Source organism: Genypterus blacodes, unplaced genomic scaffold, assembly GCF_046128005.1.
Source record: "Genypterus blacodes isolate CSIRO-AG114 ecotype Tasmania unplaced genomic scaffold, CSIRO-AGI_Gbla_v1 ptg000438l_1, whole genome shotgun sequence".
Lineage (NCBI taxonomy): Eukaryota > Metazoa > Chordata > Actinopteri > Ophidiiformes > Ophidiidae > Genypterus > Genypterus blacodes.
The window spans coordinates 6297783-6314611 of NW_027467208.1; the positions used below are offsets into that span (position 1 = coordinate 6297783).

At 44.3% G+C, this 16829-nt stretch overlaps 1 protein-coding gene across 1 annotated transcript in view; it reads left to right on the forward strand.

Moving 5' to 3' along the window:
- The first annotated feature begins 9291 nt into the window (after nucleotides 1-9291).
- The window catches only part of LOC142989895 (dolichyl-diphosphooligosaccharide--protein glycosyltransferase subunit STT3B), a 50348-nt gene continuing 42810 nt past the window's right edge, over nucleotides 9292-16829 (forward strand). Inside the window, exon 1 of the mRNA XM_076139635.1 lies at nucleotides 9292-9826. Coding sequence (XP_075995750.1) covers nucleotides 9558-9826 — 269 coding nt within the window. The 5' untranslated portion in view covers nucleotides 9292-9557. The remainder of the gene's footprint in view (nucleotides 9827-16829) is intronic.

Sequence of the window (16829 nt, forward strand, 5' to 3'; positions counted from 1 at the left end):
AACCTGAAACGCTTCTCTCCTCTCTTCAAGGTTGTTCTGCCGTCTGTGAAAGTTTGACACATGAATGGAAAGAAATGATTGATTTTCTCCTCACAAAGGCTTTGAGAAATCTCCTGAAAATTCAGATCACCACCTCAAATCCAGTTTGCCTCGGCACAAACAACAGCTTTAAAGTCTCCCTTTACAGCTAAACATCTTTCTTCAAATCTCCCCGGCCCAGTCATAATGTCACCTGCTTGAGATATAATCGCCCGCGGTTCTTCCTCATCTAAAATGCACACTCTATTTTGAGGCTTTTGAGAAAATGGGAGTGCCAGAAAGCAACAATCTGAGCTCCAGCAGGGCAGCGGCTCACCATCCGGGCGCCTATCGATGGCTCCCAGGCGTGCTCACACACACTGTGCTGACATGTAAATCCATATATTGTACCTTGCACGCTATTCTATATATACACAGATCTGTGTGTTTGTACTGCCACGCACAATCGCTCATTCATACGCTAAATCCATTCTAATCCACTCCTCCAGGTTTTCCAGCACTTGGTGACCGTGGCGATGCTCTGGGGCGTTACAGGTTATCATAATATGGCAAATGTGACAGCACGTCACATCTCTGCTCTGCGCTTTTGACAGACAGACGGTGTCTAATGCTTTGTTTGGAACTGTGTGTGTGTGTGTTGCAGGATGCCAAGGTAAGGCATTCAGCAGGCCAGGCTGTGTTGTCTGACGCTGACAGACCCCTGATCCTGTGCCTAAATGTTGACTCAGAGTGGAACAAGTGTCTGTGTCTGTTTGCCTGTCTGTCTGTCTGTCTCTCTCTCTCTCTCTCTCCAACAGCCCATCTGTCTGTCTGCCTTGCAGGCTGCTGCTTTTAACTCATCCTTTGGCTCCCTGATTCTATTTTGCTCAACTCAAGCAGCCTCTGCCAGCAATAAGTGACTGCTTAGACTACACAGATCGGCACTCATAGCAAAATGAGCAGGAAATTACCGGCAATGGGAGGCAGGTGTGTGTGTGCATGTGTGTATTTGTCTGTAGGCTGATGTCGAATGTCTTATTTTATGCATGATTTCACACTCAGCTGTCATAGAAGTGATATGTGAACATTTCCTTCTCCAGCTGTCATTCTATCATGTCAGAAATGTCAGAATAGACCAGGAATCATTCAAACCACCTTAATTTGGACGGTGGGTGGGAGGCAGTGGCACTGAAAATACATGAACTGTTAAACAAGCGCACGTGGAAGCACTGGGGAAAGTGATTTATCAGCTACAGTAAGCTGAGACGCCCCTCAGGGAGATTTCATTGCCTTATTCGAGAATTTACAGACTCTATTTACATAAACTCTGCCACAGGCACAGTGGATGTGGGTTGTTCCACAGGCAAATTGACAACACTCCAGGATCTACATGCCTGTGATCAATTCTGAACTATTTTACATCATAAATATACTGTCAAAAGTAAAAGATTTTGTCATTCTTCACGATCAAATAATGTGACGCCAATTTTGAGTCGGCGTACTTTTGTTTCCTTTTTCTTTGAGTGAAAGCCTGTGAACGCCTCCTTGAAGCCTTTTTACTCGACACACACATTTAAGTGTCAGTCAGAGAATAATGTCTTCATTTCAATACCCAATTGAATTGATTTTATTATTTTTTTGTCATTTTAATCCAAGAGCCACAAAGAGAGCAAAGCCTTAAATTCAGTAGATGTGGTGCACGGTTTGGTTAACAGTCTGAGACAAGCGTTTAAAGGCGTTCCTTTAATCTGGGAATTACGCAGCATCTTCAATCTGTCAGCAATAATCCTTTAATTGTAACCCTGTCATGCCGGTATATCCTGACCAAAAAATGCAAACCTTTGTTAAAAGATGGATGGATGGATGGACTGTCAAAACAAAGTGTAAGAGATCTCTTCTGGATGTGTTGACGCTGCAGGTGTTGTTTGAGGGATCCTCTCCAAATTTCCCAGGAGGAAGTAAAAGTGCACACTGCAACAACCACAGTATAACCCCCGGTATGCTTCACACGTCTGCATTTTGTCTTTTAGCCAGTAGAGGGCACCATGGTTCTATTGGATCCAGCCCTGCACATAAAGGCCACAATTGTTCCTGCCGGAGGCCACATCCACAAATGTTCCAGTTCCTGCGTTCACCCCACCCGTGGTGAAAATGAAGGGCCTGAGCTCAGGATGTGACAGGTCATTTACTAAGAGTCGCACATTTATGGCAACGACCAGCCGCCGAACACTTGGAGTCATTTTACATCCTGGTGAGGCCTAATTGCATTTAAACAGCTGCTTCATAACAAATTTCTCAGTTTGAGTCCTTTGTTCACAGCTCATTTCCATCCTTCACCTGTGACAATCTGCCACAATACATAAACTCAAGTGGGGCCTGCCGTTAGCGTTGGTAAACTCCGTACCTGTGGCACCGCAATGTACACACACAGCAGCCTTATCAGTTACTCAGCGGTCATACTTTCTAATCTGATTAACCCTTTATGTGGGAGGGAACAGCAGACGGGGAGCGTTAAGTAAAGAACTCGTCATCTCTTACACAAAGTCACGAATGCTCACATAACCCTTAGGTAGGCTTATGATCCAGAAGGAGACATTCTCCTGCCAAAGTCACTTATCATTCCCACATGGTGGTTGCCATGGGGATGCCTCATACATCAATCAAAGAGGCTGAGGAATGCGTTGGTTGGTGAGACCTATAAACTATATTTTAAGCTCCTGTAAGGAGAAGACGAGGAAGACAAATTGCTGCTGGATTGAACATCAGCTCCTCTCGCTGCTCTCCAGGTGTCGTCTGTGTCTCAGGTTGTTTACCCATAAAGTCAATCACGTGAAGACAATATCACCGCTTGTAAAGGGCAACGGCTTCCTGGTTCATTCCAAACACCCACGTGATGATGTTTGCCTGCCATTCTACACAGCAACGTTCACGGTGCAGCATTTGCAGAACCACCAGCCACGCTCTTGAAGAAACATAATGGCCGCGAGCCACAATTACACAGTGCAGCAACGGTCTGTGGGATGATCTGCTTGTGAGATCAGAGCAGCAGACAGCTGAGGCTCAAAAAGTGGGAAGATAAAACTGCTGGTGTATTAGGAGCCATTAGATCAGCTATCCTCTTGTAGTGGTCTCAGTGGTTCTGGCACGACTTTCATTTCCTTATTGCTGAATGAATATTGTGTTATTATAAGCTCGTTTTGAGGGGCAGCCCAAGCACTTAATTGAAGAAACTCATGAAGGACAAACATGGCGGTGTGCTTCATCTGAGGGCGTTGGTCTTGGGAGGATGTTATTGAGTCTGCCGTTAGCTTTCATTTAAGAAGAATGCGCCTTGGCAACTATATTGCCTCTTCCCCTCTAACAGACGCTGCATTGATTTGATCATTTGCGCTCACCAGGAGGATGCCAGTCCGCTGCATTAAGCACTCCCTAGTTGCATGTGCAGAGTGATGATGATTTAGGACTAATTTATCTCAGTATATAATTTAATCTCTGCTCCATATTAATTTGTCTGTATAGAATGACTGTTTGTTGTTGTGACAGACTGGTTGATCTTCAATGAGAAACGGCAGAGTGGCTCAGGAGGCCACTGAGTCGTCTCCTCTGCAACATGTCAATCCTGCATGCGCAACATAATCCAGACCTCCTTCACACCATATTAAAGGTATATCAAGCCGAAATCCAAGTAGGCTCAGGTCAGGTATGAATGGTAAAATGTGAAGCGCAAAAATAGCATCAACACTAGTTATTTGTAGTCATTATAATGATGTGTGACAAAATATTGAGCAGCCTCCCATCCTACCAGATCCTGTCCTGTTTAGAAGACAGGATGTGGGAAGGAGTACAGGTGGAGTAGAGTAATCAGATTACTTGATATGGTCATGTTGAGGCATTTGACTGAACAAAACTTGGTAAAATCCCACGTGACGGCCGTTCTTGGTTTCATCCCTGCAGACATGAATTGTATAGACTCCCGTTCCATGGTTCTGTGAATGGTTCTTATTATTCTGTGCCTAAAATTATAGTATATGCACATCACAAGAGGATCATCTGAACAGGATTTGTAAAAGAAGGTGACCTATGAATACTAAGTAGCCATGTGCCTCCTTTGCTTTTGTCTTTGGAACAGAAAGTTTGGAATCACAGCTGTGAATGCTAAGTAGCAGCGTAGCTTTAAGTGATATATTTAACACTATTTACACTGTCACTCCTTAATGGAGGTGAAATAACAACAACAAATAAAGATCTAATCTGATCAAAGGGGCACTTTTGCAGGCCTGGGGCCGTGGAGGCAGAATACGGTCCCTTGAATAACGTCCCACAGGATGAAGCTTTGATCAGAGTGCAGACTAGTTTCAGCCTTACAGAATGTGTGAAGTGACATGTGGCGTTTATTCCTTGATGCGCTTCAAGTGGGCCCCATAAAGCCACGAGGTGACACGTAAATGTGACACGAGAGGTAGCAGCTGGCTTTGACTTGCAGTTCAATAGTGCACCTGATTTGAGAACCACTTGACAGTTCATTTTTGAGTCTTCATGCACGCTGTGACCACGGCAGAATCAATATGTCAGCTCTCTCCACGTCTGCTCCTCTTGTTTGAGAAAGGGGGGACGACCGGAATGTTGCTGCCACGTTTTCAAGCCTGTCATTGGAGCGAAATCTCATAATTCTGTTGTCTTGTGTATTGAGAGAGCAAATGTTGGCCACTCAAGAAAGCGAAGGATGGGCAATTCCTCAAGTTGAGGCAGCTGGGAAATTGGGAAGCATACTTCAATATTTCTATGCATGAGTCATATTTTTCTCTTCCCCTGAGGGACGATGTCAGGCCAAGTTTGAATGTTTTCCACGCACTATATTTCTCATGTTGGAATGGCCTCATGTTGAAGCCAGGGCAGTGCTGATAAGGGAGCTGTTATTCTGAAGAGACAGAGGTGTTAGGCAACTTTCAGGGGATAACAAATGGGTTTTGGGTCGAGCTCCGGTTTGAACCTCCTGTCAAACTTTCTCCTGAACTTTTTATGTGCTGTTCCAGTCGGCTGGGATGAAACGCTGCAGGCACACTTAGCTGCTTGACGGGTTACAATCAATTTTGATGCATGTGGGGCTCTGTTAATGTTTAAGGGCCATTTTCTATACTGATATATAAACAGTACATATATAGACTGTATATGTTTTTAAATAAGAAAGGTTTTCTATCTTTATTTGTGTGCTTCATTTCAGATGTGAGTAACAGTTTCATTTGCGTAATTATACAAGCATTTTGAAATGTTCTTGTATAATTATTGTCATTAAAAGTCTTATTACAAATAATTATTTAAAACAACTCTTTCCCTCTTTCCATTCTAGGAAACGAGTGTGTTGGCTAAAATGGAAGTCGTGAGGGTGAGACAGTATTATTTATTTATTTATTTATTTTTAAACTGTCAAAAACTGAGGCTTATTGTATTGATTGCTTTGTTGACTCTGTCACATAGTAATCAAATAAAAAAAGAGAGGAGATATTTGTTCTCATTGTTTCTACAGCTCACAGCCACTTTGGGAAAAACAACTTCTCATGTGCTTCAGAAGATGACAAATGAATCCGATGAATGCAATCCTGAGGCAGATGCAGCCCTATAAATTGAGCAAAATGCTCTTAGATCTCCTGATGATGGATCATACCGTATTCTGTTAGAAAACAGTTTGTAGCGGTACTTCATAATTTATCATTTGATATGGATTTAAAAAAAAAATGCAGGGCATGACTGTGAAACGCCAAGTAATGCAGCGATCACTTCTGATATTATGGTGATAACAGCCGCATTATAACAGGCCGAAACCACAAAGCTGCTGGTGTTCATTTCATCACCGTTGAGCCATTTTACTGAGTATTGTCCTAAGTGGGTCATGTTCATAGCTGGAAGCTTTAACTGCTTCTCGGTGCCCTGTTGACTGCTTGAAGAAATGAGGCATCCTCAGTGTGAAATGGTGTGTCACTGATGAGGGTCCTGTGCACTCGCTGAAAAGTCCATGTTGTCAGATAAAATGACCCGGTCGGCAGCTTTTGCTCGGGGGAGACGATGTTTTTGTGTCATTATACGCATTAAAGTGAATTGTCTTGAGTCATCTCATCCTGTATGTGCGACGCTTTGGATAAAAGCCTTTACAAAATGAGGAAATGTAAATGTTATATTATTCAGATATAAAAGGGATTCTGGTGGCATGCGTCAAAACTGTCTGTTGTCCACACACAGATAAAGTGTTCAGAATAGTTGAATGCTGAACCTCATTGGGATGCTCAGCACTTTTATTATGTGAATGCTCTCATTTGGGTTAAGGATTGTGGCGCATCAGTCTGTGCACCGCTGATCTTCTGTCACTGGTTAATCATCACCCTGTTTCACTTCATCACAGACAGATCTCTGTGGCGTCCTAAAAACTCGCTGTGTTCCATAATTATATAGTATTAATGTGTGATGACAAAAGCAAACCGGAATATAAATGAAAACATGGACACAAGGGTTCGAATCTCAGCTTCCATCCTTTCTGTGTGGTGTTTGCGTGACCTGCAGCTGGGATGAATGAAACACTCACCATACTGTAGATCTGAATGGCTTTGTCTGTATGAATGCGTTGCCCCTCTCACTTTGTGTTAGTGTATCTGTGATGGGTGGGTTGTGCGACTGTGGGGTTGGGTCTCTGGGTGGGATGTCCTCTCTTTCTTTTCTTTTCTCTCTTCTCTCCTTCTCTTTACCACAGCCTATGATGCGATTTGTAGTAGCCTACATTGCTGTATGACATCTTCCTGTAAAAACTGTATTTACCCCTATGAGGTCATCGCATCAACATCACTGATGCCATCCTGTACTCTGCGCCCACACTACTGTGCCATGTTCTCACAACCTCCAGCGGCCGTGGCTTCCGTGACACATCTATGCTGGAGAATAGGCAAAGACGTGCCACCACATATATCACCGCTAGGTTCCTTTCCACTGTACAATTCACACACCATCTGCTCATGCATGCGAGTGGAGCCTTTCTTGAACAGTGTACTAACAACTGTGCTGCTGTCAGAGATAGTTGACTCACAGATGATGGAGTGGGAATTCATTGAAGCCCATCAATACTGCCTGTAGGTAATAGGTTTCAGGGCAGGCTGCATCGGCATCAGTATAGGCAAAACAAAGTGCAAAAACTGACAAGATGATTATAAACTTCTTGACCACTGATGACACCTCTGCCTCACTCAAACACACACACACATTCACTCATGGAGAAAGTCTGACTGACAGACAGAAAGAGAATGAGTGTTTGTTCCAAGGTGTCTTTTTGCATGACTGGCCTTTGGCAAAGTAAAGAAATGAAGACATCCCAAATGCCACACGTAAAGTCTGTGAGGCCCTAATGTTCTTGGGAAACAAACACAGAAGAATGAAAAAGCCAAGACAAACACTCAACCTGCCTCTGGAGACAGAGCAAAGCAAAGCAGCCCTGCCTGGCAACAGCACTCGTTTGGCTGGCTTTTATCAAGCCTTGGCCTTTTGACAATGGATGCGATTGAAGCAATCTTCACAGCCTGAATTTCCATTTGTCTCAAAGGTCATCCATTCGGAATTGAGGCAGAGGGGAATGAGGGAATGGCTAGAATGTACATCATCATGGGATAAACGGGCCTTGATGAATGATCGAAACACTGTGTGTAGATGTGTGTCTGTGTGTGGGCCTTGAAGTATGTGTGTACACATATTCCTCAGTCAAAATAAGCATTGTTTGGTGTGAATACTTATATTTGCACTCACTGCACCCACCATTATTGATGTCTGGTGTGTGTTTGTGTGCACACAGACTTTTGTGCACGTGTGGGACTTCCTACTGACTTTCAGATGCAGCACACTGTCTGCCGGCAACTCTAAATTCGCTGTGTTGAATTCTGCATGAAGTCAAAACTCTTATTCTCGTCTCCCGCTCCATCTATTCTTCTTGATGACCCCCATCAGTTTTTATTATCCTGCTTTTCTTCTCCTTTATTATCTGCCTTCAATCTCCCCGTCTCTCTTCCACTGTACACTCATCATCCCCCCTCTTATCTCCCTCTGGCTTGTACAGAAGATAAGTCTGTTAGATAGCGCCCGCACTCCAGTAGCCAATTCTCCGGCATGAATATTTCATTTACATTTTTAATTCATCATCTTATGTGTGACAGCGTAGCAGTAAATACTGTTGATGCAAATTCAGTACGGGCATTGAGTTGTCAAATAAAAAATGATTCAAATGAAATCAAATTTGATGAGGATTGATTGAGTGCAGATAAATAGCTTCTGTTTGTAGTTCATTTGTACATTGTCCATCACCCAATTTCTGTTTATACCCCCAGCGACTGCTTTGTGCATTGAAAGCAGGTGGTGTATCGTTTCATAAACGTTTTCAATTCACAATTTGAATTTCTAATTAAGTTCTTGAGGGTCACTGATTTAATTACATCAATGTTTGTAAAGGATTAGGTTTCTTTGATTCTACAATGCTCCAAGGGAAAGATGAAACACTGAAGCAGGTCCAAATATAGCAGTTAGGGGAGATGAGGGAGAGAATTTTTGTCTACATTGTGACTTGAATATGAAATATGTTTCTTTATGACAGTGGCGATGACTGTAATTCCTCTATTTTGGAGAACTCCCCTTCTGTCTACAATGCATACGATCAATCACAACTTTGACATTTATTTGAAATCGTCAAAAAAAGCTATCTAATGCCAATACTGGCTTTCAATGCTCCAGGGAAGTTGTGAGAGTGCATCTTGAATTTAACAGAATGATGAATGTTCGGCTTTTGTCTTTGCTGGGGGACAAAATAATGATGAGACGCATCAATCTCTATTACCAACCTACCACCTAGCCCAGAACATCCAAGGGCAACAGTATTATTGCAGTCAGAAAGAACATTCATCTCCACGCACCTGCCTATAGAGTTTGAAAGAGTTTCTGTTTTCATCTTTCTTTGCATTACTCTTTGTGGAAGGACTAATTCAATTCTATACTGGCAACTTTGTGCCTGAATAATAAAGGTTTTATTTATAGTGAGCATTAAGAATGACTCAATTTAATAGAGAACATGGGATAATCCTTATTTCCAATCTCTTTTGCCATAATTTACTGGACTGCTATTAGTGGGTTTATCTGTCTGTCAAGCCACTGCTGCTCTTCTATTGGCTAAGCACAATGCGTCTCTGCCCCCTCGTATCTGTCCATATCTGATAGGCTGACAGCTTCATATGGCTCCACCCACTCTGTCTTCCCTTTCCACCGGCTTGGAGCGGTGTAGCGGATTGAGTATTGCGGCTCGTAATGTGGCGCCCGAGTGTGCGTTTGGAGATGTGACGGCTATCCTTGGAAGAAGTGCTACCGAATTGAAGCGCCATACCCGGGGGGACACATACGACAGGATACCGCCAAAAACCGGGCGCTGACCTAAAGGAGGTTCACGACAGTGCGGAGCGGAGGGAGAGACGGGAGCGTGGCAGGAGGGACGCTCGAGCAAACCTAACCCGACACCGCACGCAGAAATGGCGGAGCACCACGCAACCAGCGACGGCAAGCACAAAGCGTCCGCCAACGCCGGCGGCTCGGTGCACGGAAACAACCGACCCAACGCCGGGGGTGGAGGAGGAGGAGGAGGGGGCAAAGGAGGCCTGTCAGGCGGACTGACACAGCCGGCGGGGTGGCAGTCTTTACTCTCCTTTAGCATTCTTTTCCTGGCCTGCCTGGCGGGATTCAGCTCCAGACTTTTCGCGGTGATCCGGTTCGAGAGCATCATCCACGAGTTCGACCCATGGTAAGCTAGCCGATATTTCCCACGTCGGGCTTGTTCTCCGGCAACTGTTACGGTCAGGAGACGGCGGTGTTCCCAGTGAGTCCTCATTGTGGTCCGGGTCGTCATGTTAATTTCACTCACTTTGGCGTCATTCTACTCCTAGCGACTTAGCACAACAACTAACAACAGAAGCTAATTATTAATGTTACTACGGCCGTGTCGGGTTACGTTTCAAATAGCAGTGTTGCCTCCGATGTCCTTTGGAGGAAGTCTGACGGCTCATTACTCCGGCTGAGGCACCTTGCCGTGTGTGTGTGGCTCACTGGTTCGGCCACTTGCTTTGGGGACAAGTCAGGTGCATCATTTGACCTAATGTGACTGCACACACACACACACACACACCGCTGCGTAGTCCCCGCAGCTGTAGCTACAACTTTCCTTGCCTTGTGGGACTTAAAAGCAGAGAGTGACTCCCCCACACTTAGCGAGTTTTCATCCAAATATGAAAGTTAACGTGGTGTGTGTGGTGGTTTTAATTGTCGATTTCCTGTGTGAACGATTTTTCGAAGGGCGCGATTTTGCAACGGATTTCCTGTGAGAGAGATTTTAACTTCCTAATCGTGGCGCCGAGAGACATCAGCCCGGAACCCGGAAGCGAGCTGATCCGGTCCGGCGTGTCCGTCAGCATCACGCAGGGTCGTTCCGCTCTGTCATGTGCTGCACCGTCACTCTCACTCTCTCTGTCTCTCTCAGCCCCTCTCTCTATCTCTCTGTCTCGCACTCTCTCTCTCTCTGCCTCTCTCCCTCTCCCTTGTCATCGCTGTCACTCACCCACACAGCAGGGTGCAGACAGATGCATCCATGTATTAATTTCCAAGGACAGGTGCTCTCCATCTTTTTTTCCCGGGGTTTGACACTTTGCCTCTGCAATTATGTTGATAACTTAATCATATTTAACAGTCACGGGCCAGAGCTCAGGGGGATTTGGGGTTCAATAGTGTCACGTGGTTCATAATAGTCCTGATCCTGCTCTTGAGGCAAGGATATGCACTTGGAGTGACCCCCAACCACTATTAATGAGTTGTCACAGTGTTCTCTTGAAGCCGTATTCTTTTACTGCCTTCATATATCTGATTAAGTTCCTGGCTCGTCAAACAGTTGTTAGACTACCTATGGTGTTTTTACTGCGTTGCCCTCAGCATAGTGACAGTGGGAGCTGCTTCACTTCAGTACAGCGATAAAGAAGCGTCGCTGTATGAGCTGGCGCCGCACAAGCTCCTCGGCACCGTGTCGCTGAGGGAGAACAAATGCAATCTTCGAAGTTTAAGAAGGAAAAGGCTCCACAGCTGTAGTGTATATATCTTTGACTTCCTGGGAACAAAGCCTGGCTTGAAGCGGTTCTGTACGCGCAAGGTTAAATGTGAAGTGCGAAATGGCGATATTACCTCTCTAATATTCTTTTTGTCTTTAATTCAAAGAAGCTGTATACTGTATGTAGTTATATTGTAAGGAAACTGCATTTACAGAGATTATACACGTTCCATAAATCACATCTCGCACTCCATCAAGGCTGACACCAACGTCTTTCTTGACACCATGTGAGGTCTAGTTGACACCCCATCAAGTGTCTATAGAAGAAACCACGAGTCCTTCAGGTTGACTCAGTTTAGCTCTGTTCCTGCGAATTATCATAAAAGGTCACGTCATTTTCTGAATTTGCAGTCCCCTAGTATTTATAGAAAATGGTTCAGTCTCTCTCTCTCTCACTCTCACTCTCACTCTCACCCTCTCTCTCTCTCTCTCTCTCACTCACTCACTCACTCACTCACTCACTCACTCACTCACTCACTCACTCACTCACTCACTCACTCACTCACTCACTCACTCACTCTCTCTCTCTCTCTCTCTCTCTCTCTCTCTCTCTCTCTCTCTCTCTCTCTCTCTCTCTCTCTCTCTCTCTCTCTCTCTCTCTCTCTCTCTCTCTCTCTCTCTCTCTCTCTCTCTCTCTCTCTCTCTCTCTCTCTCTCTCTCTCTCTCTCTCTCTCTCTCTCTCTCTCTCTCTCTCTCTCTCTCTCTCTCTCTCTCTCTCTCTCACTCACACACAAAGGAGTTTTTATGTTGATGTTGCATCGAGTCCTAATGGAGAAAAAAAATCCGTCTGAGGCGCGGAAAGTAAAGTTGTGTTTTAGATGTGAGTGCACAGTGGTGATGTGAAGTGGCAGCTGCTCCCAGACACACATGATTTGTGCTGTTGTCATCGAAACGCTCGGACACTTTTATTGATTTTGCTCTTCACATTACGGCAGCGAACCATTGTGTTAAAAGAAGGTGGCGTGTGACGAATGGAGACGGTCTCACAGGCACCAAAATATCACAGCTATTTTGGAAGATGCAAGCTATTCCCACAGTGTAGGCGAGTAACTGACTTTTCTGTTATCTGGCTGTTACTCTGCTGAAATTGCCGATTGTTTTAAGACCGGGCTGGCGCTGTTACTCAACTGGGCTGTTTTGTGTCTCCTCCATTGATGAAAGACATTACTGTCCTGACTTGGTAATGAAATGGAATTTATTCAGTGCTCAGTGCCTTTGGTTGCGCTCAACCATCCTAATTCATTGAGTTGGACCCTCCTGTAACATCTTCCCCCCTGATATTTCACCTCAGCCTCCCCTGCCCCTATTCCCCCCCTCCTCTTCTTCTGTTCCACCCCTTAAACATCATGTCATTAACAACTGTGACATCATTCATGATTCTGAACAATGTTTCTGGAAAGTTTGGAGGAATGGTGCTCCTTTTATGGGCAACATACATGATGAACAACATTCTCTCTCTCTCTCTCTCTCTCGCTCGCTCGCTCGCTCTCTTCTCATAGTAGTAGGATTTCTGTCTTAATTGTTGCATTAACAGCTATAAACTGGATGAAGATGAGTAGTATCTTTATCTCTTCCTTTTTTACAAATCCCATTCAAGAATAACAAAATCAAATATTGGAACATTTCCATCAGGCTCACGATGAACATGTTCTTCCTTTCCCCATCCTGGCAGGCGTCTGTGATTTCTGTCACCTCCCTCAACTGTTTGGCAAAATCAAAATGTCTTATTACGAACAAAAACCTCCCGGTGTCGTTTGCTAGCTTTAAGTTTTTTTTTTCTTCCCGAAAACATATAAGAACTGGAAACATCAGCGTTTTCCATAGACTGTGATTTATACGCTCCGCTACCACAAACAACGCTCACACATCCAGTTTAGCGCCCCAGAAAGCATGTTCTGCACTTTCTGACCCCTTTAATACAGGCTTAGCTCCTGCAAGTTGCTAAGTGCTGTGAGAGTGTAATCCCTCACAAAAGTGATGTTACTGCCTCAGCTCGTTTTGAAAAGCAGCGAAAATGAACGCGAACAGCAAATGAAAAGTTCTCCATTTTCTCCATCTCTCCATCTCTATCTCCATCTTGCTCTCTTTCTCTCTCCCTATTTCACACACAAATAACATGACATCTATCTTACCCCACCCCAAAAGCAGCTGTTGGTGCAATTATTCATTAGTGCACCAGTGTTGTTGAGAAGTTGTCATTGATCTTTGTAGCAGACTCTTGGCTGAAGCAGTTGATTTCCTGCTAAAACTGCCGACTGTCCAACGGCTTATGAAATATTCAGTGTAGAGGCGGTGTCCGGTTACGTGCAGCAGAAAAAGTGGTAGTGAGGACTTTATGCTCAGTTGCTATAGCATGAATTCCCAGACTTGCATTTTTGTATTTGCATAAAGATCAGACATGCCATCGAAAATTCCTTTTGATGATTGTAATTTGCCAAATGGCTTTAAAACAGCAGGGCGTTTAGACAGAAAGTACATTTAGAAGGATCTTTTCCAATATTACCTGTGTGACATTGACACTCTGTCTTGAAACACTTTTCTCTGCTGGGTGTGTGTGTGTGTGTCGGATGCTTTTGGACTTCCCTTCAGTCATGGCACTGTTTGCCAACCCGGCAAAGATAAGTTATCTTTTCCCCAGCTGGGCCTCCCTGTGGGACGAGTGTCGGGCATAGCAGGGGAATCCGTTCATCTGAGGTGTTCTCTGCGTGTGTGTGCGTGAAAGACTGACAAGACAGAGAGAGAGAGAGAGAGATCTGTTTCAGGTTTCCTGCGGCGTGCCTAAGAGTTGGATCTAGTTCTGGCAGGAGGGAGCGTTGCGCGGAGAGACGCCTCTGGCTAGCAAGATGAAGGATTTTGCCGGCATACAAACACCTATGCGTTGTGTGTACAGTTTTACATGTTCCACCGAGGCCCAATGTGACTCCGAGAGCTGGGTTTTTAAATTAAAATCACAGAAAAGGAATTTATCTTGTTTTTATTTCGAAGATAAAAAAAACGCAACCAAATTGGATTTCAAACAATAACGCAAAAATGGTGGTTGTGTGTCATATTACTTTGCAGCACGAGCACTGTCGAGCTTATCATTCACTTGTTTGCTTGCATCGATTGACTGGTGCATAATCAACAGCTCATTTGCATCTCCATTGTGTTTTGGAAGCAAATTCTCCAATGTCTTATCTGCAAGGCATTTTTGTTTGCTGAAAACTATGAAGAACAGAATTAATGTTCCAGCGGGGAAACATTTGGATCGCAGCGGAAAGTTGCCACAAAATAATCCTCACTTCTATAAAATGCACGCGTAAACACAAGTGTGTAATCTGTACTTTTACCAACATTGAAGTCCAGATAGAGTATTGATGTGCCTGAACCTCCATCTATCCAGTTTGAACAGCACTTTTGCCGATTTATGACTCGTCTTTTATCACAATGCCTATACTAATGTGCGTCTGTTCAGAAAGCTTGGGGTGGGAAAGGTTTTCCCACCACACCTGAGACGTTTGTCAGCGGCCCAGAGGCCAGATGAGTCACATATTCCGTGATGGAGGATAATGACTTTGAGGGGTAGCCCAGTTTGTTAGCGTGACAAATTGCCTCTGCTGCTTATTCAGAGCATTATTTGTGTTTGTGTGCTCGCCCGCACATAAGCATCACTGAGTGTTTGCAGCCCGTTAAGCGTTTGCTTAATTTAACATTTACTTAGATGGGGATGGCAGAGGTAAATCGCAGCCCATTACTTGCATGACCTAAAGTAAAATGTAGCCTCGGCTATTGAACATTACAAATGGCGATTAGCTGGGCCTCTGCCCCACCTGTCTGAGCTGCACTCTTGCTTGTTTTGGCAGCCAGTCTCTATTAAGATTTAATGAACATTGTTCTCAGACAGCTTTGAACACAGTTCCAACTCTTCACTGAAGCCTAGAGAGTCTGATGTTGGGCTCTCATGACTTTGCCCTGATGATGATGATGCCTTGGTTCATTTGCATTCACTGACCACCACTGAGGAGACACTTGACATTGTGGAAATGTGCATGAAAAGTCATTATTTGTCACGGGCAACATGACAAAAAACAGTACAATACCATAACTTGGTATTGTAAAGTAGTACTACTTGGTTTTTGTGACTCTAGCTGTAATACAGACCAGAACCAAAAGTAGAATCATTTTATTTTGACAAAATACTGTAATAAAATGGCATTTTTTTCTCAAACTGGGAAGTTTTGTTTTGTTTTTTACTGTCTGGTCATCAGTGATAAATATCCATCCGGCTTCTTCCAATATTTCGTACTAAGAATGAATGTGAGTGTTGTCAGTTCGTCACAGCACTTCTCCAATCTGGAGACAGCATGTGGCATCTTCATCTTGTAAGCCTTATTTAGCATGCAAGTGTGATATATATTCCAATAACTGTTTATTTATTTATTTATTGGAATTGGTCGAGGCACAAAATACTGAAAATGCTACGAGAAATCACTGAATAAACTCCATGCAAACGCATGTTTATACAGTTTGTGTGTGCGTGTCAGAGTGGTGATGCGTGGCTGCTGCTGCTGCTGCATTTGTCAAGCTGTTTGGTGCATCTTTTCATGGGCGCTCTGATGTGATTATTGTTCCGTGACCACCCAGCCTGCCGAACCCGTTCGCCCAATACCAACAGAAGGAGCAACATGTCCTCTAAACAAACGCAAGGCTGTGGAAGATGGCTGCCTGCCCGGGTGTCTTCTTTGGTGTGTTCTTATGCAAAAAATTGCTTTGTGCCTCAATATTGGTATTCATGGTTCAACTCGTGATGATGCTTGCACTAGTCGGTCATAAAAAATACATTTTCTTCCTTAGGGAGGATCCATAGAGTGATGTGCTTTCGGGAAAATGCATTATATGTAGCTGCTGTCAGTCACTGGCGGATGGTATTTGAGTTTCTTCTTACCTTTTATTCTTTTCCTTCTATCCATCCTATCTTCATATTAGCCGTGGACGTGTCCCTTGATGGTCCCTTGCCCTGAACGGAGCAACGGCGATGGAGCCAGTGTCTGAAAGCTAGACAGCAGTGGGGGGGAAAGAGAACAGTGGGGTCCTTTGCCTTATCACACACTCCTGCCCTCTCTGTGCATGAGCACACCTGCATGTCTGGAGAAGAAAGGAGGAGGAGTAAAATAAATACAGATGGGATTGTAGCAGCCAGAGAGAATAGATTAATGCCTGCTAGGCATCCAGTCTGAGGGAGGCTGTGGTGGAGGAGTTGAAGAAATTTCCGTATTGACACTGCAGTACATTCTTTAGTCTCTACCTGCACCTGCTTGGGCTTTGTTGTCGTGCGGGGAGGATGGGTTTGACTTATTTTGTCAGCTCTCCTGTAAAGTCAAAATGAAACTGGCATAGCCGCTAAACAATTACAGCTGAGCCCGTTTAATAGCTGATTAAGGCGTCTCCACTGAGTAGCTCAAGTAGCACAAATGAGCTTATTGCTGAGTGATTTTTCTCTTTTCAGTGTAAATCCTTCCAACACTCCTCGAAACTCACCATTTAACAACTCCACATTTGAGCGATGACTCAAGAGGGAGGCGCTGGCTTCATGAATTTACAGCATAAAGTGGAGGTTAATGTGAAGGTCGAGCAGTCGCCATCATTTCTGATTTCACTGGAGGATTTGCCCGCT